This window comes from Microcaecilia unicolor, chromosome 1 (assembly GCF_901765095.1).
Source record: "Microcaecilia unicolor chromosome 1, aMicUni1.1, whole genome shotgun sequence".
Classification (NCBI taxonomy): domain Eukaryota; kingdom Metazoa; phylum Chordata; class Amphibia; order Gymnophiona; family Siphonopidae; genus Microcaecilia; species Microcaecilia unicolor.
The window spans coordinates 735636597-735661301 of NC_044031.1; the positions used below are offsets into that span (position 1 = coordinate 735636597).

The following is a 24705-nucleotide window of genomic DNA, read 5'->3' on the forward strand; positions in this document are numbered from 1 at the left end:
ATTATTCCCATTTCTAGATCATTTATAAATATGTTAAAAAGCAGCAGTCCTAGCATAGTCCTCTGGGGAACCCTACTATTTACCTTCTACGTTGAGAATATTGATACTGCCTCCTGTCCCAAGACTTTCTGATTTCCTCAGGAGTTATTCACGAGGCACTTTGCCAAATGCCTTCTGAAAATCCAGATACACAATATCAATGGGCTCACCTTTATCCACATGCTTATTTACCTCATCAAAGAAATGGTACACTTTCTCAAACAACTGTTGTTTTTATATATCACCAATCTTTATTATTTTTTACTGTTATAATTTTGAAAAACTTTTCCACACAATGCTGTTCATATCTATTAAAACCATTTAAACATATCAACATTTACCACCTTCATTCACTCAGCCTCAATCACCCTATAATGTTAAGAATTACTCAATTTTTGCTAAAGACGTCAGTCCATGTTTCTTATAGTCTCTTCCGGAAGTAAAGTGTGCTTTCGCTAGTGCCTCAATTCATAAAATTTGCCAGTTGAAGTCAGCTCTACACATTCAGATTTAATCCACTATTCTTCGCTCCAACTCCTTGGAACTAGCACAATTCTTTTAACAAAACAGTTTTATTTTTGACACTTGGAGGCAGCTCTACACCTTGAGATTGAATTCGCTATTCTTCACTCCAACTCCTTGGCGCTAACACAACTCTTTTAGCAAAGCAGTTTTGCTACATGCATCAAATCCTTCAGTGACTTCTTTTAGTATCCAAAAGAGGAAATGTGTAACTGCTCTTCCACATTTTCCTTTTCCAACTGATGCGTATAGGTATCATGTTGCTACGAATATTTTGCCTCATTTGATGATGATACTGAATTCTGCAACAGGATAGACAGCTAAGACTTAATGCTAAAAAATGCAGGGTCACTAGTTGGGCTGCAGAGACCCAAGGGAGCAGTACAGTAGAAGGGGTGAAGTACTTCTGTGTACAAAAGAATTGCGGGACCTGGGGATAATGGTATCTGATGATCTGAAGATGTATATCAGGTAGAAAAACTAATGGCAAGAGCTAGAAGGATGCTTGGGTTCATGGGGAGAGGCATGACCAGCAGGCAAAAGGAGGTGATAATGCCTTTGGTAAGACCTCATTTGGAGTACTGTATAGAGTTCTAGAGACCGCACCTTGAAAAGGATATAAACCAGATAGGGTTGGTCCAGAAAGGTGTCAGTTTTTGTTATAAAGCATATGAAATGAGGCTTAATGATCTCAATTTATAAACTTTGAAAGACAAGCGGGAGAGGGGAAATATGATAGACACATTTAAATACTTAGTATAAATGCATGGTGGGAGGAACCTCTTTTAATTTGAAGCTGAGGAATAAGGAAAAGGGGATAGACAAAGGAGTAATCTAAGGATGTATTTCCTTATGGAAAGGGTAAAGGATGCATTCAACAGCTTCCTAGTAGGGGTGCTTGGAGATGAGAAATGTATCTGACTTCAAGACAGTATGGAAGAAGCACAGAGGGTCTCTGAGGGAGAGGAAAGGATTGTAGAGCTTAGTGGTTGGTATGGATGAGCAGACTGGATAGGTCGTATGGTATTTATCTGGCATCATATTCTTTGTTTCTATTTTCTGTGTTCTTTTTTTATAACCTAGTGCATGAACCTAGAATGCCATTCTGTCCCTTCAATTACTATCCAATTATTTGATATTGTGGTTTATTTATTTATTTATTTATTTATTTATTTATTTATTTTGTGCATTTGATATATCACAAAATTGACCTGGGTAGATGACTAAGCAGTTTATACCATTGACTAAAATATCAGGACAGTATTGATGAAGTATGGTAAAGGGACTGGGAGGGAGAAGGGCAGAGGAAAGGATGGAAGACTGTAGGAGAGAATAAGAATAAAGAGGCTAATCAAAAGACAATTAAAAAAAAAAGAAAACAGAAACCTATTTGAGTCTTCACACATATTTTGCTGGGACTAGAGCACTACATCAGTGACCTTATAGTCAGAACACCCAAAGGAAACAAACACTATCCAGGAATACAAGACATTTTTGAAGTTAAAATGATCAGATCACTTGGTATGTCCTTGTCCCTGGAGGGCTCATAATATAACTTTGTACCTGAGGCAATGGAGGATTAAGTGCCTTTATCTTCAGACTGAAGTCAATTTATCACTACCTTCTGTTGCTCCCACTCAGCCAGTCACATTTGAACCTATAATAATGGATTTCTTTACTTATAAGTCACCAATGCAGAACTGTGTCAAAGGCCTTGCTAAAAATCTAAGTGTACCACACCCAGCACACACCCCGATCCAACTCTCTGGTCACCCAAAGTATCAGATACTTTGGAGTCGATAATCAAGAGGGGAAAGCATGTAGAGTATGGCTCATGGAATTCTTTCCAACCTCTCTGCACATCTGTGTCTTGTGTCTGTATTTTGTCTGTATGTGTTGTATATACATATATACTTTATCTGTTTTGTGTGGATGTATTATTTTTATTTAATGTATGTGTGTGTGTTGTATATCTCTATTTGGTTTGTGTGGATGTGGGTATAAGTGTTTGTGGGCTGGTATATCTTTATGTGTTTGTATGTATGCATATGTGTCAGTGCATGTATGTTTGTACTTTGGAACTGATTCAAAAAAAGGACAACAAAGATCTGGTATTCTGTGAGGGGTCATTTATATGTGTATATTGCCACATGCCACATCCATACATAAATTATTAAAGTACCTCAAAGTGGGCGCACACTTTATCTCCTATAGATCTTAAAAAAAAAAACTTCCCACAATATATTTTGAATTAATTACCTCCATTTTTGTTTGTACTTAAAAATCAAAAGCATTCAGTATTACTCTCCAAATGCATAACTCACTTCTTCTTAAATTGCCTTTATTTATTAATCATTATTTTTGTGTATCCAATTCTTTCACAGATACAATGAGGTGACTGCCATCAGCTTGGCATGTACTAATGATATACAGGAGTGTCAGACCCTGGCTTCTGATTTATTTAACAACTGGATGAATAATTCCAGTTATAACCCGTAAGTACAATTTTAATTTGTCAGTATTCATTCCATTGTGAAAATTGGCTCTAAGGACAAGGCGGCGGCTTTATGGCAATTGCTCTGCACTGCCATGAAGAGACCTGGCTATGAATTCCAAGCCATATTTCTACACCTCAGGTCAGCCAGGGGTTGGAATTCTGTGGAGACATTGTTCACAGACCCTGAGGCAGAGGGAATCTCAGCCATGGATCAGCAATGAGTCTTAATGATCAGACTTAAGGTCCACAGTCAAGTTGTGGAGAGAGCTGTGCTTTGTGACTCCTAGCTGTATCGGTGGGGCGGCTTCAGGAAAGGATATGAATATGGCGGGGGGGGGGGGGGGGTAACCACGGGTAGTAGTGAATGATTGACATCTTAGTTCAGCAGATGCTAGTAATGATTGCGCTGGAAGTCTAAAGGGGCAGAAGGAAACTGCTGGGCTTAAAAAAGTGTTCTTTCATATTGTCAAAAATTGGAATAATAGAGAATCAGAAAGAACCGCTATGGTGCTTGTTTTAGATGTCCATAAACCGGCATTTAGTCGTTCATAGTACATGAACCTCTGCATCCCAATTTTACAAAGCTGGGATATACAGTAAACATCTAAAACTGAAGAATGTCCATCAGGGGCATATCTGTGTGGGGCCACAGGGGCCTGGGCCCCCGCAGATATCGCCCTGGACCCCCCTACCATCGATCCTCTCCCCCTCCCTCCCTCCCGCCCGCCCGCCACCAACCCGTCGCCGATCTTTGCTGGCGGGGGACCCCAACCCCCCCGCCAGCCGAAGTCCTCTCTTCCGTGCAGCATGCAAGTTGCAACGCTTCGCTTCCTGTTCTTCTGAGTCTGACGTGCAGGACGTCAGAATCAGAATTTGGAACTCAGTCTGACGTCCAGCGCGTTGTACGTGCAGGACGTCAGACTCAGAAGAACAGGAAGCATTGCAACTTGCAGCCTGCATGGAAGAGAGGACCTCGGCTGGCGGGGGGTTGGGGTCCCCGCCAGCAAAGGTAAGTGACAGCAGCGGGGGAGGGTTGGCGGCGGCGGGAGGGGTGGAGAGTGTCATTGGTGGCGAGGGGGGGGTCTGGCAGTGGCGGGGGGGGGGGGAACGGAAATGGCGGGGGGGGGGGGGGAATCGGTGGCGCCGGGGGGGGGGGGCTAAAATGTGCCCCCTCCCTCTGGCTCTGGCCCCCCCTACCGCCAGATACGCCCCTGATGTCCATATGGCAGGGGGCGTGGTCTGGGTGTGTTGTGGGTAGGATTAGGGCAGGCTGAAGACGATATTTATACCCCATTTTAAAAGGAAAATGCTGTGAGACGGTCATTGGAATGCTTTTGTGTTTCACTTATATGATAACGGTCAATATTTGCTCATTTCTAATCAGAAGAAGAAGGGTTACGTTCCGAAAACGTATTGTTAGTCCAATAAAAAAGGTATCATCTTATTTTCTTTTCTCTGTTTTGTTTAATTTCTATTTATCACCTTTAAAAGAGCAGATAAATCAGTTAAAGCTTTAAAGAAGTTAAAGCAACTTCCCCTCGTCGTATATATTCCTGTGGTGCTGGTTGTTCCCCATGTTATCTGGTTTAATATTAGATGGAAAAAAAAGCACTTTTTATGTTAATCAGCCTCTGTCTTTCTCCAAGATAATGACTGTGTTACTGCAACAGTCTCCTTTCTTTCTTTCTCTGTCAATGAAGAACACTGCAGCTTGAAGAGTTAGATGGTTGTGTGTACAAAAGGTATAATCATAAACAGAGTAAGAGGTATGGTCTAATTTAACATATTACTGTGTAAGAAATTAGGTGGATAGGTCAGTAGATTTATTTACATAACACTAAATAAAACAGGTAAGATATAATGACCAATAGTGATATTGTGATTAACATAATCAAATTAGAAGGGATCAGTATTAGTTGGTTTAGATGTAGAATGGAATCAAGTCATTAAGGAGGATTTTTATTTATTATTTGTTACATTTGTATCCCATATTTTCCCACCTATTTGTAGGCTCAATGTGGCTTACATAGTACCGGAGAGGCGTTTGCAGGCTCCGGTGTGAGCAAATAGAAAGTGATGTTGTGGTAAGATAAAGTTCATGTGGCACAGCCACATTAGGGCATCGTACAACGGAAGAGTTGTGGTATATCCATTACGTACTTTAGTTTTGTTGTGTTGCAGATATCAGGTATTTATGTTGGATCGGCAGAGTATGCCTTTTTAAACAGGTTAATTTTTAGTGTTTTCCAGAAGTTTAGGTGATCGTACATAGTTTTCAAGACTTTTGGTAATGCGTTCCACAGTTGTGTGCTAATGTAGGAAAAACTGGATGCGTAGGTTGATTTGTATTTGAGTCCTTTGCAGCTTGGGTAGTGCAGATTTAGGTACGTTCGTGTTGATTCGGATGTGTTTCTGGTTGGTAGGTCGATCAAGTCTGTCATGTAACTCGGGGCTTCTCCGTAGATGATTTTGTGAACCAGAGTGCAGATTTTGAAAGCAATGCGTTCTTTGATTGGGAGCCAGTGTAGCTTTTCGCGGAGGGGTTTTGCGCTTTCAAATCGTGTTTTTCCGAAGATAAGCCTAGCTGCCGTGTTTTGAGCGGTCTGAAGTTTCTTTAAGGTTTGTTCTTTACATCCCACATAGATTCCATTGCAGTAGTCTCCATGGCTTAGTACCATTGATTGTACCAGGTTGCGAAATGTTTCCCTCGGGAAGAATTGCTTCAGGCATTTGAGCTTCCACATTGATTGGAGCATTTTCTTTGTTGTGGATGTCACATGGCTCTCTAGTGTTAAGTAGCGATCCATTGTAACGCCGAGGATTTTCAGGCTGTCTGAGATAGGGAGGGTGTAATCTGGGGTGTTGATGATTGTGGGGTTGTCCGCTCTGTGTTGGGACGAGAGGATGAGACAGTGTGTTTTTTCTTTGTTGAGTTTTAGTTGAAATGCATTAGCCCAAGAGTCCTTGATGTTCAAGCTGTTCTTGATTTTGTTGGTGATTTCTGTTAGGTTAGATTTATAAGGAATGTATATTGTGATATTGTCTGCATAGATGAAGGGGTTAAGGCCTTGGTTGGATAAGGACTTGGCTAGTGGGGTCATCATTAGGTTGAAGAGGATTGGTGATAGCGGTGATCCTTTTGGTACTCCACAGTCTGCTTTCCACGGTGATGATATGTTTGAATTTGATTTTACTTGATATGTTCTTGTGGTTAGGAAACCCTTGATCCAGCTAAGTATGTTTCCACCGATCCAGATCTAGTAATCTTATTAATATAGTATGGTTTACCATGTCGAATGCACTAGACATGTCGAATTGGAGGAGGAGGATGTTTTTGCCTGTTGCTATTTGCTGTTTGAATTTGGCTAGAAGAGTGAGTAGTACTGTTTCTGTGCTGTGGAGGGGGCGAAAACCTGATTGTGATTCGTGTAATATTGAGAATTTCTTTATATAATCTGTAAGTTGGTTGGTTACCATGCTTTCCATCAGTTTGACTAACAATGGGATGGATGCTACTGGACGGTAGTTAGTGATTTCATTTGTTTTTTTTCTTGGTGTCTTTTGGTATCGGGGTGAGTATGATGTTGCCGTTTTCCTTAGGGAAGAGACCTTGCTGAAGCATGTAGTTTAGGTGGGATGTGAGGTCTGCTATGAAGCGGTCAGGGGTGGATTTCATTAGGTAGTTGGGACAGGTATCTAGTTTGCAGTGAGTGGTGGAGAACCTGCTGATCGCCTGTGTATGTATCAACGGTAAGGAGGGCGAAGTTTAACCAGGTTCGGTCAGCCGGGTACTCTCCACTGGTTGGGTCCAACTCATTAAGGAAGTTTTCGATGTCAGTGTTGCATGAGGTAGCGTGTGCGTAGGTTTACAATTTTTTCATTGAAATATTTAGCAAGTTTATCTGCAGATGGGATGTCTGTATTCATTGTCGTGACCAAGTTGGTGTCTAGGAGTATGTAAACGAGTTAGTATAATTTCTTCGTGACATTGCCTATACCTGGATCACTCCCCTGCCTGCTGCCTACCTATTGACTTTGCCTGTACCTGGATCACTCTCTTGCCTGCTGCCTATCCGGCCATTACGTTCACCACCCCACTCCCTGCTCCGTCTCGTAAGTCCTGCAGGCTGCCCGCACCTAGGGGCTCAACCTCTGGGGCTGTCCAGCCGCCAAGCGGAACCTGGTCTGAGTACCGGGCTCAGCAACGCTCTACTTGGTACAAGAACTCACAAGTCTGACAATTTCATGCTTGTGTTTTTTGAGTACCCTTGAATGTATACCATTCAGTCCAGGTGATTTACTACTCTTTAATTAGTCAATTGTCTCAGTACATCTTCCAGGTTCACTGAGATTTCTTTCAGTTCCTCTGCATCATCACCCTTGAAAACCGTTTCTGGTACAGGCAGATCTCTTACATCTTCTTCCATAAAGACAGAAGCAAAAAATTAATTCAGTTTCTCCGCTATGGCCTTGTCCTTCCTGAACGCCCCTTTTGCTCCTTCGTGATCTAACGGTCCCATAGATTCCCTCACAGGCTTTCTGCTTCTGATGTACCTGAAAAAGTTGTTACTGTGAGTTTTAGCCTGTGCGGCAAGTTACTCTTCATATTCTGTTTTAGCCTTCTTTATTAATGCTTTGCATCTGACTTGCCAGTGTTTATGTTGCTTCTTATTTTCTTCATTTGGGTTCTTTTTTTCCATTCTTTGAAGGATAATCTTTTGGCTGTTATGACCTATTTTTCTTCACCTTTTAACCACGTTGGCTGACATTTTCTCTTTCTTCCATCTTTGCAAATCCATGGAATGCGGCTGACATTTTCTCTTTCTTCCATCTTTGCAAATCCATGGAATGCATCTGAACTGGGCTTTCAAGATGGTATTTTTGAATAACGTCCACGCCTGATTTGGTGTCGTAACCTTTGCAGCCGATCCTTTTAGTTTCTTTTTAACCATTTTCCTCATTTTATTATAGTTGCCCTTTCGAAAATTAAATGCAGTTACAGTAGATTTCCTTTGCAGCTATATTCTATTCAGGAAGGACAGGATAGGGAAAAAGGGAGGAAGAATGGTGTTATATGTTAACAATAATATTCAGGTGACAGAACTGCAGGACATACAGGGTAAGGAAGAAGTGCTGTGGGTTAAACTGCTAAGAAGGAAAGAGAAATATATTTCCATTGGTGTAATATACAGATCACCTTTTCAGTTGGAAGAAATGGACAGAAACTTAATTGAAGACATCCGCAAGATAGCTAGGAAAGGCGAAGTACTACTGTTAGGTGATTTTAATACACTGGACATTGATTGGGGCATTCCAGCAGCAGGGTCATCTAGAACCAAAGGGATCTTGGATTCTCTACAGGAAGAATTGTTTCAGCAGTAGGTAACAGAACTGATGGGAACACTTCTAAAGCGGAGGACCGTGAGGTTTCTCAAATCAGATGGACTGCAGGACTCGAGGCAGCATGGCTTCACTAGAGGCAGATTGTGTCAGATGAATCTGATTGATTTCTTTGACTGGGTGACCAAACAGTTGGATGTAGGAGGGGTGCTAGATGTGGTGTACTTGGATTTGAGCAAAGTTTTTGTGTCCATGCTGGATTTTGTGGATCAATTGTTTGTTTTCGTAGATAAATTTGCATGCATGCCTTCTTTTTAAGCAAATCTATCTCAAGCATATTACTTGTGGATATTCTGAAAACCTGACTGGCATGGTGTATCCCGAGGACTGGATTGAGAACCCCTGGTATTGTGTAATCAAGATTTTGAGCTGCCTACATGAACCATTACAGGGGGATCCAAGATGGCGACTTTGTGACTGACGCTAACAGACGCGTTTGTGAGACGGGCCCCAGCGGATTCTGAAAGAGTGTTCTTACCTGTCGGATAGATGGGTAAGAGGCGAGGGAAAGTCAGGGAGACTCCCTCTCTCCCCGGCGGGAAACCTCCGCTCCAGCAGCCGACGCTCGAGCAGTTCGGCATTGCGTCTGGCTCGGCAATGTTTTCTACTCCTGTTGCTGGAGTCAGCACATTGGAGCTGACCGACAGTGCCGACAGGGCTTCTTTGAGCCCTGTTCTTCGTGCAGCGCCCCCCAACCAGGAAGTGAGAGTCTTCAGGGGAGTCCTGGCGCTTCAACTCCTGGAGGTGTAGGGAGCGCACAGAGAGGGAACCCGCCTGCAGCCGGTTCAACAGCTGAGCGCTTGAATATACCAGAGAAAAGTGCAGCTCCTGTTGTGGTCTCCTCAGCTGTGAGTGTCCTGGAACAAGCGATTAAAGCACCTATCCCGGTTTTTGAGGGGAATTTTGGAAAACCTGCTGTAGTGACCTTAGAGTCACTTTGGGATCTAAACTTCACGACCCTTGATTGTGTAATCAAGATTTTGAGCTGCCTACTTGAACCATTACAGCTCAGTAAAGAAAGGTTGCTGGGACATTCTCATTCCCACTGATAACAAGCCTGATGCAAGAAAAGTGGACATTGTGGCAAAGGAGGAAGTACAAGAATGTTGCTCTTAATAGAAGTATCAGTGGTATAAAGCGACTATTCTATACTGTGCATGGAGAAAGAAGACCCTCAAGTGCCACAGGATGAAATCTAAGACCAGGAAACTGTGACAGAAAACTATAGAAATTGTCCTAATTGTATTGGATGCCACCAATCTGATTAAAATGAATCTCCAGGTGTACCTTGAGATGCTGCTTGTGCATAGTACACCTTTGGGCTCATGTTCAACACAGAAAAATGTCTAAAAAGTGGCAAAAAGCAGCATTTGGATGTTTTTCTAAAAAAAAAAAAACCCCCGTCCAAATGAGTATTTTCAAAACCTATTTTTAGACATTTTTCTTTGAAGTCCGTCAGAAGTGCATCCAAATCTCAAGGGGGCATATCAGGGGCGTGTTCAGGGTGGGAACTGGGTGTTCCTGAGACTTAGACATTTTTCAGCCATAATGGAAGAAAACAAAAACACCCATGACTAAAACTAAGACGTTTTGAGCTAGACCTGTTTTTTATAACGAATAAGGCACAAAAAGGTGCCCTAAATAACCAGATGACCATTGAATCAGGGATGACCTCCCCTTATTCCCCCAGTGGTCACTAACCCCCTCCCACCCCCCCAAAAATGTGATGAAAAACATTACCTGCCAGCCTCTGTGTCAGCCTCAGATGTTATACTCGGGTCCATTAGAACAGCATGCAGGTCCCTGGAGTAGTCTAATGGTGGGTGCAGTGCAGACAGGTGGACCCAGGCTTCTACCTCCCCTAACCTGTTACACTTGTGGAGGAAACTGTGAGCCCTCCAAAACTCACCAGAAACCCACTACACCCACATATAGGTGCCCCCTTCACTCGTAAGGGCTATGATAGTGGTGTACAGTTGGAGATAGTGGGTTTTGGGGGGCTCAGCAGACAAGGTAAGGGAGCAATGGTCAGATATGTACCTGGTTGCATTTTATGAAGTCCACTGCAATGCCCCCTAGGCTGCCCTATTGCTTTCCTGGGATGTCAGGGGGACCAGTCTACTAAAAATGCTGGCTCCTCCTGCATCCCAATGGCTTGCTTTTGTGTGTTTTGCACTTGGATGTTTGTTTTTTTTTAATGGACCAAAAAATAAAACATGCAAATCACAAAACCTTCTATTTTCGAAAACAAAAGATAGACGTTTTTCTTTTTTGAAAATGACCTTCTTTGTCATTCAGATTTTGGACGTTTTTTGCAAAACATCCAAAGTTGGGCTTAGACATCATATTGAATATGCTCCTCCTTATGAACTCCTGAAGGATGGTATCTTTTTTATTTTTTTTACATTTGTACCCTGCATTTTTCCCCACTCATGGCAGGCTCAATGCGGCTTACATATTATATACAGGTACTTATTTGTACCTGGGGCAATGGAGGGTTAAGTGACTTGCCCAGAGTCACAAGGAGCTGCCTGTGCCTGAAGTGGGAATCAAACTCAGTTCATCAGGACCAAAGTCCACCACCCTAACCACTAGGCCACTCCTCCACTGTTGCTACTATTTGAGATTCTACATGGAATGTTGCTATTCCACTAGCAACATTCCATGTAGAAGTCGGCCCTTGCAGATCACCAATGTGGCCGCAGGCTTCTGCTTCTGTGAGTCTGACGTCCTGCACGTAAGTGCAGGACGTCAGACTCACAGAAACAGAAGCCTGCACAGCCTTCTACATGGAATGTTGCTAGTGGAATAGCAACATTCCATGTAAAATCTCCAATAGTATCTATTTTATTTTTGTTACATTTGTACCCTGCACTTTCCCACTCATGGCAGGCTCAATGCGGCAATGGAGGGTTAAGTGACTTGCCCAGAGTCACAAGGAGCTGCCTGTGCCTGAAGTGAGACTCGAACTCAGTTCCTCAGGACCAAAGTCCACCACCCTAACCACTAGGCCACTCCTCCAAGCATTGAGGTGAGAGGTAGAAGTAGATTACAGTAATTGAGACAGTTTTCCACATCTGGCATGGCATGTACAAAGCTAAACCCATTTGGGGACATTACTCAGAGGAAGGACAATTTTATGGGTTACATGGCTTGTCTAGAAATTGCCTTCTTTGGCCCATATATGAAGAGCACTCTTCCAAAACTCACTTGGTGCATTTTTTTTGTCAGTTTTGAGCTATGAGGTTAATTTTGCTCATCAAGGCAAAATTTCATTCACTGTAGCTTTTTCCCGTGCCAAAACTCATGGACTTCGTGACTCTGGACACAAGGAAAAGCTACAGTAAATGAATCTCGCCTTGATGAACAAAATTAATCGCATAGCTCAAAACTGGGGGGAAAAATGGAGTGAGTTTTGGACAAAAGTGCTCTTCATACACAGTCTTTTCTATTTTTAACTAGGCTGTGAGTATATATTAGGTTTGGAAAGAAGTATAACATCTACATGTAATATTTTCACTAGTATGCATGCTGTTCTACCTCTCTCCTTCCTCCCTCCAGTAGCCACTTGTAGAAAAAACTAAGTGCAAAGGGTTCAGTCACTTCTAATGCAAGATGATTTTCAGGAAGAACAATACAGGTAGTTTCTCCTTGAAAACTTGCATAATGATATGGCATAGCTAAATGGGGGCCTGCCCCCCCTAATTTCATCTGGGCCCCTGGTTTTGCTGGCAGGGGTCCCCCAACCCCTGCCAGCTGAAGCCTTGTACGGTGCCAGTGTCCAGTGCCGCCGCGTTGCTTGCCCTGCTCTCTCTTCCTCTTCATGTCCTACACACTCAGTTTCACTTAAAGGAGTGTGCAGGACATGAGGAAGAGAGAGCAGGGCAGGGAATGCAGTGGCACCGATAACAGCAGTGGAGAAGGCTTCAGCTGGCGGGGGTTGGGGACCCCCGCCAGCAAGGGTATTTGCTGCTGTGGGGTGCGGCAGGGCGGCGGAGGGAACAGCAATGTGATGGTGAGGGGGGGGCCAAGGTGACAAGGGGGAGGCAGACTAAATTGTGTCCCCCCACATCGGCCTCTGGCCCCCTCCCACTGCAAGGTCTGGCTACACCCTGAGTTATTGCCCTATGTCTTAAATTCAAAGGCTCTGTGGTAACTTTTAGGGGGGTGTCCAGCATTCCCCCTGCAGTTTCTGCACAGACAAGTTTTCTAACACATGTTACTTTCAGGTGCTATGAGCGCGGATGCACCTGTCACCACCTATTGTTGTGGTCTTAAGTGAACCTGTGCTGATTTCAGTCCACATCTAGTCTCTACCCATACCCCGCCCAATCCCTGCCCCATCCATGCGAAGCAGTTAGCTCTGGACTTGGTAGCTGTTTTAGCCCATGCTACGCATTAGCATGGGCTAACGCTTATGGATAGAATGCACTAAAACCTGTGCTCACTGCTTACTGCACCATTGTAAATGTGCCCCATAGTTTGCAACAGAGGCGTAGCCAGACACCCAATTTTGGGTGGGCCTGAGCCCAAGATGGGTGGGCAGAAGAACCCCACCCCATCCCATAGGTGATTTGGGCTCTCCTCTCGCCTGCATGCCATATGGTCTCTCAAATATCCCTCCTCCCCTACACACGTTTTAAATTTCAGATTTTCAGTGAGGAGCAACTAATACACACTACTCATGTAGGCCCCACATCCTTCCCACTGATGCAGCTTCCTGTTTCCGCAAAGGCGGGAATACGTCAGAGGGAAGGCTGTGGGGCCGGTGTAAGCAGTATGTATCAGTCGCTGCTTCCTGCAGGCGAAGATCTGCTATTTATAAGGTAAGCAAGAGGGATAGTTGTTGGGAATTTTCAGCTTAGGAATCTCTGCCGGCCACATCATAGGTGTGCTGCTGCTGGTGGGCTTGAGCTCAAAGTGGGTGGGCCTGGGCCCACCCAAGCCCACCCTTGGCTATGCCACTGGTTTGCAAATGTTCAAGCTATTTGAAAATTGTCCTCCAGTGGTGATCGTATGCAAGGTGCCAGTACTTCCATCTGTGATGTCTAAAGTATTGTTATGAGCTGATGAAGGAAGGATAAACATTGGAAATTAGTTACAGATGTATTAAGCTAGTCCAGTACGAAGGTCTCACCTAGTTTTGTTGACCCTTTTACTGCATCTGTGATGTCAAGATGAATAGAACAATGCCACTACCAAATATTTTCCTTCTCGTAGCATTCATCCAAATCTGAAGGTCACCGTTTACTGCAGCGCTATAGCAAGAGGTGGAGAAAAGGAGTGGGACTTTGCCTGGGAAATGTTCCAGAAAGCAACTGTTGCAGCAGAGGCAGATAAACTTCGAGCAGCTTTGGCCTGTAGCACTCAGCCCTGGATCTTAAACAGGTGGGGATGACTGACTGGAAAAAGGGGAGAGGGGGAGAAGAGAGGGCTGAATGTACCTACTATAACTTGGTAACATTTCAGCACTGTTTTGTTGAATTCTGTAATCCTAGCTTATGGAGGCATTTACCCCAGGAATTTTGGGGTATATTTTCAAAGATTTAAGGCCTGATCTAATAAGGCTTTTCTCTCATTCTGTATCTCTGGAGTAAAGTTAAAAATAGAGCTAACCCAATGTAGGCCAGCCATAGCCAGTGTAATGAATTTTTAGCTGTGTATTTTTATAATGGCTCACACGTGACCACAAAAAAGAAGCATTCCAACGGATATTTTGGATTGTGTTATTTGATGCAAGGTTCCACATTAAGAGTCACTATCTAGGAAAAGGATCTAGGTGTCATTATAGATGATGGATTGAAATCCTATACTCAGTATGTGGTGGTGGCCAACCCCCCCCCCCCCCCCCCCCACAAAAAAATCCCCCAAACCCCTAAAACCCAAACAGCGTGTTAGGAATTATTAGGAAAAGAATATAGAATAAATGAAAGATATATCATAATGCCTCTGTATCACTCAATGCATATTGTGTGAAATTTTGGTCACCGCATCTCAGAAAAGGTATAGAGGAAATTGGCAATCAAAACGATAAAGTGGGTGGAATGAGTCCGCTATGAGGAAAAGCTAAATAGGTTAGGGTTCTTCAGCTTGGAGATGAGACGGCTGATGGGAGATACGATAGAAGTCAATAAAATTATGAGTGGAGTGGATATGGTAAATGCCAATTGATTGTTTATTCCTTCAAAAGTACAAAACCTAAGGAACACACTACATAGCTACTAAGCAGTACATTTGAAAGAAGTCAGAGAAAATATTTTTCATTCAATGCATAATGTCCTGGAATGTTCTACCAAAGTATCTAAAGGAGATTGACGATCACCAGCAATTCAAGAAGTCTTTAAAAACATTTTTCTTCGAGAAATCTTATCCTACCAATTAACGTTTAATCCCAGCCTACCTCAATTTGTCTATACCCATTTACTACTCCAACCTATTCAAGCATCCTTGTATAATCCTCCTGTACTTTCCCGTCTTTCTGACTTGTCGTGTCATTACCCTCATTGCATTGTAACCTTTTGTAACATTGTAAGCCACATTGTGCTCGCTCTAGTGGGAAAATGTGGGGTATAAATGTACCACAAATAAATAAATTAAGTTCTGAAATTCATTACCAGAGGATACGGAAAAAGTAGTTTCTGTAGCTAGGTTTAAAAAAAAGTTTGTAGAAGTTCCTGAAAGAAAAGTCCATCCATAAACCTTTATTAAGGTAGACTTGGGTAAATCCATTGCTTATCCCAAGAAGCATGCAACCTATTGATTTTTTGAGGATCCCCGCAGGTACTTGGATTGGCCTTTGTGGGAAACAGGATGCTGGGCTTGGTGGCTATTTCATCTGACCCAATATGGCAATTCATATGTTCTTAATAATGCACACCAAAGATTTAGATGTTAACATGCATTAAGTGCCAAAGATAACCTGTGGTAACTGAAAATCCTCTGTAGTTACTGCTGGAGGTGTTCCTGGTACTTTGGAAAGGCAACTATGCAGTTAGTGTGGTGTTACCTCATGTTAATAGTATGACTTTTAACAGAGAATGTAGCTGGCTACACCTCTGGAGGTAACGTACAGCAACGTACTAGATGACAACAGCTAAAGACCTGCATGGTCTATCCTGTCTGCCCAATAAGATAAACTCATAGCATATGATGCAATATAACATATACATTCTTGATCTTGATCTATCCTTGTCATTTTCAGGGCACAAACTGTAGAAGTCTGCCTGGCACTGGACATACTCCCCAAACTACTGGAGTTGCCATCGAAGCCCACTCCAGCCCATCCAGATTTGTCTAGCCATAATTGGGGCAAAGCACTAGCCTTATTTCCAAATTACTGGAGTTTTCATCATATAGCACTATGTTTTGTTTTGATTCCATTGGTGGAGTGGAGTGGAACAGGTGGATGTGAAGCATCTGTTCACGCTTTCCAAACGTACTAGGACTAGGGGGCATGTGATGAAATTACAGTGTAGTAAATTTAAAACAAATAGGAGAAAATGTTTCTTCACCCAACGCATAATTAAACTCTGGAATTCGTTGCTGGAGAACGTAGTGAAGGCGGTTAGCTTGGCAGAGTTTAAAAAGGGGTTGGACAGTTTCCTAAAGGACAAGTCCATAGACCGCTATTAAATGGACTTGGGAAAAATCCACAATTTCGGGAATAACTTGTATAAAATGTTTGTACGTTTGGGTAGCTTGCCAGGTGCCCTTGACCTGGATTGGCCGCTGTCGGGGACAGGATGCTGGGCTCGATGGACCTTTGGTCTTTTCCCAGTATGGCATTACTTATGTACTTTGTTTTTATCCCACACATTTTTTTAATTTTGTTACTGTTTTGGTCTCCACCACCTCCCACGGAAGGGTATCCAAGGCATCCACCACCCTCTCCGTGGAAAAGTACTTTCTGACACTATTCCAAAGTCGATCCCCTGCAATCACAATTCATGTCCTTTAGTTCTACTGCTTCCCTTCTCTGGAAAGGAGAAATTTAGTTTTACCTGATAATTTTCTTTCCTTTAGTCAGCTACTTTATTCTTCACAAGTGGGAGCAAGGTGGCATTTACTGTTCTGCATTATATGGTGTGTTCACAGTTAAGACTCAGTAATAGACCCCATGTTAAATACAAAGTGCAGTCTGTGTTAGCACCTAGGTGTGTAACAGGCATGTCACTGACACGCCTAACATATACCATCATTTTTGAAATGGCGAAGAGTATGAAATTCAACTTCCTTTGTGTTGGCTAAAAAAATATCGACAAAGAGAACAGAAGAACAAAGTCCCTCATAATACACAGATCAGACAAACGCAGCAAAGGGTACACCAAAAATGAAGCGAGATGATGTGTAAATCGTGCAGAAAATGTATTCAAGCATCCAAAGACTGAAGACAAATTGTGTTTCGGCCACAACAGCCTGCTTCAGGAGTCTAAAAATAATACAAATTATAAAATAAACATACTAAGTAAAAAATGACACAGTTATAAAACATATGTGTAATAAATGAATTAAAAAAAACATAGGTAATAGAAGCGATACATAAATATTAAAACCAAATCAAATACAACTTAAAGCATACAACTATTAAAAACAAATCAATAAAAATAGGAGTTCCATATATATCATAAAAAAGGGAAGTCATGGAAAATACACTCTTCAAACAAAATAAAATCATATAAAATATTATTAAGCAAAGTAATAAATGTTGTAAAAGTACTGTCAGCAACGGCCAGACCTCTAATCTAGGCAGTCTCAAACCAAATAGCAGAGTAAAATAAAACTGTATAGAGCCAAAAAAAGCAGAGCAGAGGAATAAATAATAATAATACAGAATACCTTCAAATTGGATGGTCTCTAAACTCCCTAGCTTTCTCTCCTTCTGTCTTGCTGCACCCTACGCCTGGAATAGACTTCCTGAGCCCCTACGTCTTGCCCCATCCTTGACCATCTTTAAATCTAGATTGAAAGCCCACCTCTTTAACATTGCTTTTGACTTGTAACCACTTGCCCCACCTACCCTCCTCTCCTCTTTCCTCTACACATTAATTGATTTGCTTGCTTTACTTTTTGTCTATTGGATTGTAAGCTCTTTGAGCAGGGACTGTCTTTCTTCTATGTTTGTGCAGCGCTGCGTACGCTTTGTAGCGCTATAGAAATGCTAAATAGTAGTAGTAGTAGCACTGGGTACCAATGCACCTAAAGGATAAAGTTTGTTTATTTATTTTTTGCATTTGTATCCCACATTTTCCCACCTATTTGCAGGCTCAATGTGGCTTACATTGTTCCCTCATGGCAATCGCCATTCCAGAGTGAGAGATGTAAGTGGTATTACATAGAAAACATGAATGACAAAATAAAATTAAGCAAACAGGTATAAAGAGATCATATTTGGAATAATAGATAAAGTGGTAATGCGTTAAAAGTTCATATGAAGGATCATATTTATTTGTTTATTACATTTGTATCCCACATTTTCCCACATAGCAGTAGGCTCAATGTGGCTTACAGGTTCCGGAGAAGAGAGTACCAACTCCGGAAATATATACAGAGTGGAAAATAGAGTAACAGTAGGTGCAAGGAAGCTGATAAGATTCCGGAAAAGAGAATACAACTCTGGGACGAATATATAATAGCATGTAGAAAAAAGTAATCCCAATGAGGCTGATAAGTCTCAGGGGATGGGAATACAGCTTCTAGTGAGCAATACAGAGTAGGATAAGGGTAGACGTACACTTAATTATAACTGGAGTGGTAAAATTCGTATTAATCCATGTGCTATCATATGTGCATATGTAGGATGGAGGCTAATGTGCTGGGACATAGAGAACAGCATGTGAGCCTCTATCCTACATATGCACATATGGTAGCTCACCTAGTTTGCATGCTAAGCCACTTATATGCACCCAGTTGATTTGCTGCTTGTTACATTGGTGTCACGTTTTCTGCACATTCACATATACAAGCGGCGTGTAACTGTAAGCACCCTGTTATAGAATTGCCCTTTATGCATGTTACATATGTGTAAATGTTAACACCCAATAGAATTGCCCCCAAAGAGCTTTTTATGTGCATAAAATAGCTTTAATAAAATGACCCTGGGGTTAGACATGTAAAAATAAGCACAGTACCAAGAAGAAACATCTTTTTACATGGTCCGTATGTTAGCATGTCCTGGAGCAGAGTTTGGGTGGAGTCATGAGTTGCATGCATTCTATACAAAATACGTGCATGGACAAGTACCTTATGTGCTAACCTTTATGCCTGCTCCCTAGAAGCGGTAAATGTTTACGGCTTCAATTGAATCGCAATTTCTGCCAGATTACTTCTAGAATTGTATTGATAAATAGATGACCTCTTATAAAGTTTCCCTCAAGGTAGCTCCAGTTTCTTTTCTAATACCTTCCATTAATGATAATTCTCTCCATCAGGTATCTCCAGTATTCATTGGATCCCATAAAGATCCGGAAGCAAGATGCAATTTCCACTATCATTTACACAGCAAACAATGTTGTAGGACAAAGCTTTGCCTGGGACTTCGTCCGAGCTAACTGGAAAGAGATTTTCGCAATGTGAGTACCTGTTTTTGTAACCACGGGAAAAGTCTAAGGGCAAAGCACATTAACAAGTTTGAAGAGTCAATTCAGAAGGAAAGTATATGACTAGGGTTACCACGAATCCCCCATTTAGGCCTGCATCTCATTGGAATCTAAATTACTATTATAATTACACTGTAGACCCCGTATAATGTGAACGTTAGGGTCTAAAATATTTGACTGCATTATTTATAGGGTCTATCATATATTATATAATAACAACAACAAAAAAACAGGGTCCATCCCATGACCGCAGTATAAACAACACTGCATTATATGGGGTCAACCTAAGAGACAGTCCTTGCTTCTTGGAGTTTACAATTTAATCAGAATAGGTAGAGAAGAACCACAACCAAAAACAAGTAGAATGTTTTCAGTCCAGACTGTGAGGCCATAACTGGAAGGAAGTGAACTAGGTGGGTTATATAGACTCACACTGACACCATCAAGTTTCAAGTTTACTTAGACACTGGTTTTAGAAGCAGAAAATCTGACTTGTTCCTGTAGTCCCAGCTTGTGTCTAGCCGCTAGTGTAGCTTCTCTTAAGTACTGCTAGTGGAGAGGCATTGAGAAGACCTCTGGAAATCTGCAAGCATGCTTCCAAAACATTGCTTTCTTGAGTGCTAGCGAAGCCAACTCCACGTCAACACAAACTGGGGCTCCAAAGACAGCCTCATCATTGTACACAGAGAATAAATGATGCACAGTATTCCCTCACTGAAAATAGAAAGCCTGAAAAATAAAATCAACACATAACAAGGTAATGACTTAGCAATGAAAATTGAGTCTCTGAATCTCATTGTACTAGGTACCTCTGCTAGAAAACACAACTTCTAATAAATTGAGCCCTTCTACCATTCCCTAATGCATATAACTTGTACAGATGACAAAACTGTGCACTTTGTCCCTGAAAAATATGCATCTTTGGAACAGTTACTTGCTTCCAAGCCTCAGCCAGTATTATTCTAGCTGCTGCCAGCCTCAAACACAGCTGTTTATCTCTCGGGCCCTCCTTTTGCTATTTTAGGTATCTATGATTCTTAAGCACAAGCACACACACACACACACACTCACTCTTAAGTTAGCTGTGTTAACATACTGTGACTGGCTGGGACCATCTGGCATCTGTAAAAGAAAGTATCTATCTCAAAATTGCCTGCCATAATGCAATGCAAACTCTGATCTTCATTCTGCTGCATCCTTTGCAGGTTTGGCGAAAGCTCCTTTACGCTGACTAACCTGATCACAAGAGTGACACAGAGATTTTCCACAGAGTTTGACCTGCAGCAGGTAAGGCAGAGGTGTAGCCAGGTTTTGATCACAGGGGGAGCAGACTTTTATAAAATAGGCACCGGTTGGTGTCAGTTACACAGCAGTGTCTGTGTTGTTGCTCAGGGGCTGTAGCGGGCAATGATTAATACAGGCTGCCTATGTTGCGTCCTGCCTACAAGAAAACAGTAAGTTACATCAAGAGGCAGGACACAGAAGAGATCCCTGGACTGGCCAGAGCAGGTAACCTGTCTTCTTAACTACAAAGTAAAAATATTCAAATCGTGACCATCACCTCAGCAATAGCTCAAACATTCCTTCCACTGCTAGACACCTTGTTTAAATCAGACGGGCGGGCGTTTGTGTGTTGATTCTACAGGATGTGAAGAACACTAGTCCTGAACATTTTTATTTTAGGTGACAAGGGCCCTTGCCCCAGAGCCTACTTTCAAATAGGGCTAGACATTTTGTGAAATGGACAAAATGTATTTGATTTATTATTCATTGGCACTTATTAACCAACTTTATGAAGAGATTCACCCAAGATGGTGTATAGCAAGTACAACTTGACATAAAACTTACAGCATAACTATACTAGCAAAATATGATATGCAAATTTGGTCTTCGAGAAATATAAAGTATAAAAAGACACCCAAAGCCTATACTGAAAACTTACCACACCATAACAGCCCTAATCCACCTACAAAAAGACAGTACTATATATATTACAGTGGGACCTAGAGAAGCGTTTCCCTATTGGTCCTGGAGTACCCCCTTGCCATTCAGGATAATTTGCATGTAATGGAGGCAATATATACAAATCAATATCATGCATATTTATTGTGGATATCCTGAAATCCTGACTGGCAAGAGGGTACTCCAAGACCAACTTGTGAAACACTGCTCTAGAACACAAAACTTGCCACACCATAACAGCCCTAACCCACCTTTGAACAGACAGTGCTATATATATTACACTGGGCTCTAGAGCACCAATTAACCTACCATTGGGAAACTGAAACAAGCTGCACTGTTACACATTCCTACACAGATTTTACGTGCTAGCAGAATCCTTTACCTCAGGCACACATGCAGAACACGGACAGATCCTCATCTGTATAACATAAGAGTAGTCATACTGAGTCAGACCAATGGTCCATCTAGCCGAGTATCCTGTTTCCAACAGTGGCCAACCCAGGTCACAAGCACCTGGCAGAAACCCAAATTGTGACAATATTGCAATCTAATACAGAATAGGGAGCCACAAAAAACAAAAGAAACCACCAGCAGCAACAAAAAGAGAGACCCCTCTCCTCTCTGCCCAAGGAAGCCAGACTCTATAAATAGTGCAATACTGGTAAAAAAAAAACAAAAAACCAGAAATGCATTTTCTCCTGTACTTTGCAAAATAAAAATACAAAAAATGTACATTTTATAAAGCAGGTTCATCTCAGTCCTTTCAAAGTATTAAATAAAAATATTTGTCTACCTTTGTCGTCTGGGAATTTGGCTGATCCCAGTCTTTTTTTTCATGTTCTATGAGTCAACCTTACAAATTCTTTTCCAGGTTGGCCTTGCCATTTTTTTTTTGGTTACATTTGAACCCCCCGCTTTCCCACTCATGGCAGGCTCAATGCGGCTTACATGGGGCAATGGAGGGTTAAGTGACTTGCCCAGAGTCACAAGGAGCTGCCTGTGCTTGAAGTGGGAATTGAACTCAGTTCCTCAGGACCAAAGTCCACCACCCTAACCACTAGGCCACTCCTCCACTGTTGCTACTATTTGAGATTCTACATGGAATGTTGCTATTCCACTAGCAACATTCCATGTAGAAGTCGGCCCTTGCAGATCACCAATGTGGCCGCGCAGGCTTCTGCTTCTGTGAGTCTGACGTCCTGCACGTATATGTGCAGGACGTCAGACTCACAGAAGCAGAAGCCTGCGCAGCCTTCTACATGGAATGTTGCTAGTGGAATAACAAGAATCTCCAATAGTATCTATTTTATTTTTGTTACATTTGTACCCTGCGCTTTCCCACTCATGGCAGGCTCAATGCAGCTTACATGGGGCAATGGAGGGTTAAGTGACTTGCCCAGAGTCACAAGGAGCTGCCTGTGCCTGAAGTGGGAATCAAACTCAGTTCCTCAGTTCCCCAGGACCTAAGTCCACCACCCTAACCACTCCTCCACTCAACACTGATTGAAGAAGGAGAAAGGAGGAACTCATAGACCAAATGTTTTACTGTAGAAATTGAAGGTTGGCAGGGTCTCTAATACTGGAATCAAAGCTGAGGAACAACATGGTTGTTCTTTCCCAGGGGCTCTGTTTTGAGAAGACACCAGATCAAAAGATACATGGGTTGAAAATAGTAAATGAAGTACTTAAGTTTGATGTTTAAAGTTTTTCTCTCTCTTTCTTTCCTGTTCTGTAGCTGGAGCAGTTCAAACTGGACAATCAAGACACCGGATTTGGCTCTGCTAGTCGAGCAATGGAGCAAGCACTCGAAAAAACCAAAGCGAACATCAGATGGGTTCAGGAGAACAAAGAGGCTGTGCACACCTGGTTTAATGCTGAAATCAAGAGTTCTCTTTGAAAACATTCGGTAGTACTTTGGCTTCCCCTGTGGATTTATTTGGGAACTCGAGAAACTAGTGGAATAAGGGGTATAGGAAGGTTTCTGCACTGACCATGCGAATCCAGCATCTCTCTAGGATGCCTTTACCTCCAGGATTATGGCAAGAAAATAGAACCTTTTCACCTTTCATGTGCATCTTCAGATCTTTTTTTGGGAATGAGGGTCTCTCTTTGTACGTCCTGCCCACGTTGACTGACTGGTATATTCTGACCAATTCCTGTGCTGCTTAATGGTCATTTCAACATTGGGAAAAATTTGGCCTTTGGCGTTTCTGCTTACGCTGCAAAATAACATTTCTGGCTGGCTCAGAGTGGATATTTTATACTCTAATGGAGTTTTGTTTTTTTTTTTGTAAAATGTATCCACTCGGCTACAAATGCACATCCTTTTCCGTGTGCTTTACCTAGTTTTTTTTTTTTTTTTAAAGGACAGTAATGATACTGCATGTGGGGCTTGCAGTCCCTCATGGCATTTCGCTTTGGAAATGAGAGCCGACACACACATCATAGGTAGATAGTAACTCGATACTTGGCATGCGCATAGCGGTAAGCGCAAAACTGTGCCATTAAGTAAGCAGAAAGATTTGATCATCCAAGGTCCGTGTGCATTTGCCTCCCTAGCCTTTCCTCGCCCCCTTCTAAATGCAGGTAAATGTATTTGTGTTGTGAATATTGTGTGTACTTTTAAACACACTGCTAGATGTCATAATTCACAATGCATTTGACAGGTAAAGACATGTTTATCCAGCTAAAATGATTTGATAATTTATATCTAGAAAGTCTTCAGCTATACTGCTTTCTATCTAGGATGATTCCTCTCCTAAAAGTATTCATACAGGTCACTGGCTGGAAGTTGCTACACAAGCAGCTGAGCACTGCCTAAAATAACCAGAAACCACCAAGAGAGAGAGATGACATCATGGATGACTTGCAGTGGGCCTCATCTCCTTCTTCCTACAATGCTTTTCTATGACCATCACGGAATAAATTTAACTTCTAGCATTGCCTTCTCCATTAATAAAGTGTATTTTGTAAATGAAAAATTCTGCTTCCAAATATTATGGAAAAAAAATCGTTCTATGACCACACTTTTTTTTTTTAAATAAAATGGTTTACCCAGATGCTTTGGAATTTTTTGTACACTGTGATATCATTGATTGGAACAACGTAAGCAGTGCTGGATTAACATAAATGCAAGCTAGGCACATGCCTAAGGTCCAGACATTTAGGTGGACCCTGTCAAGTGCACTCAGAGCTCAGGAGGCTAGGGTTGCCAAAGGTTTAATTTTTTCCAGTACACTACAGATTCTTGCATTAATGTTTGGAAGCCAGAAGAATAGTCAAAGTGTCTGGACATGTTTCATAATTTTGATGTCTATAGTTCTCCAGTCTTCCCTCCTGCATGAGAAAGAGAGCAGCCCTGCCTACTTAAGGTTTCACTCGCAGCAATGAGTATCCCAGGATTCAGCAATTTGGAAGGCACAAGAGGCTGGAGCAATGGAAGTCTACTGTAATCACGGCAAGAGAGAGGATGAGCCAGGAAGAAGTTTCTGTGCTGTGCACGTGGGAAGGGAAGATGGAGAGCTGCAGGGAGCACTGTGCTGATTGTGGAGAAAGCCAGTGGAACTAGTGAGCATCCTGGACTGGGGTGAGGGATGTGCTGAGAAGGGGTAGGAATGGGAGAAAGTGTGAGTGACAGCACTTACAAGATATTTACATGATGATGAGGCAGGGCTGGTTGGGGTAGGAGCA

The 24705-nt window shown here is 42.2% G+C and overlaps 1 protein-coding gene across 5 annotated transcripts in view; it reads left to right on the forward strand.

The window, feature by feature from the left end:
* LOC115459871 (aminopeptidase Ey-like) overlaps positions 1-24066 on the forward strand; it is a 188222-nt gene extending 164156 nt beyond the window's left edge. For all 5 annotated transcript variants that reach the window (XM_030189679.1, XM_030189678.1, XM_030189681.1 and 2 more), the window contains 5 exons: positions 2946-3056; positions 13679-13846; positions 18886-19026; positions 20259-20340; positions 22751-24066. In XM_030189679.1, the coding sequence (XP_030045539.1) occupies positions 2946-3056; positions 13679-13846; positions 18886-19026; positions 20259-20340; positions 22751-22912 (664 nt within the window). In that variant the 3' untranslated portion in view covers positions 22913-24066. The remainder of the gene's footprint in view (positions 1-2945; positions 3057-13678; positions 13847-18885; positions 19027-20258; positions 20341-22750) is intronic.
* Positions 24067-24705: the final 639 nt, after the last annotated feature.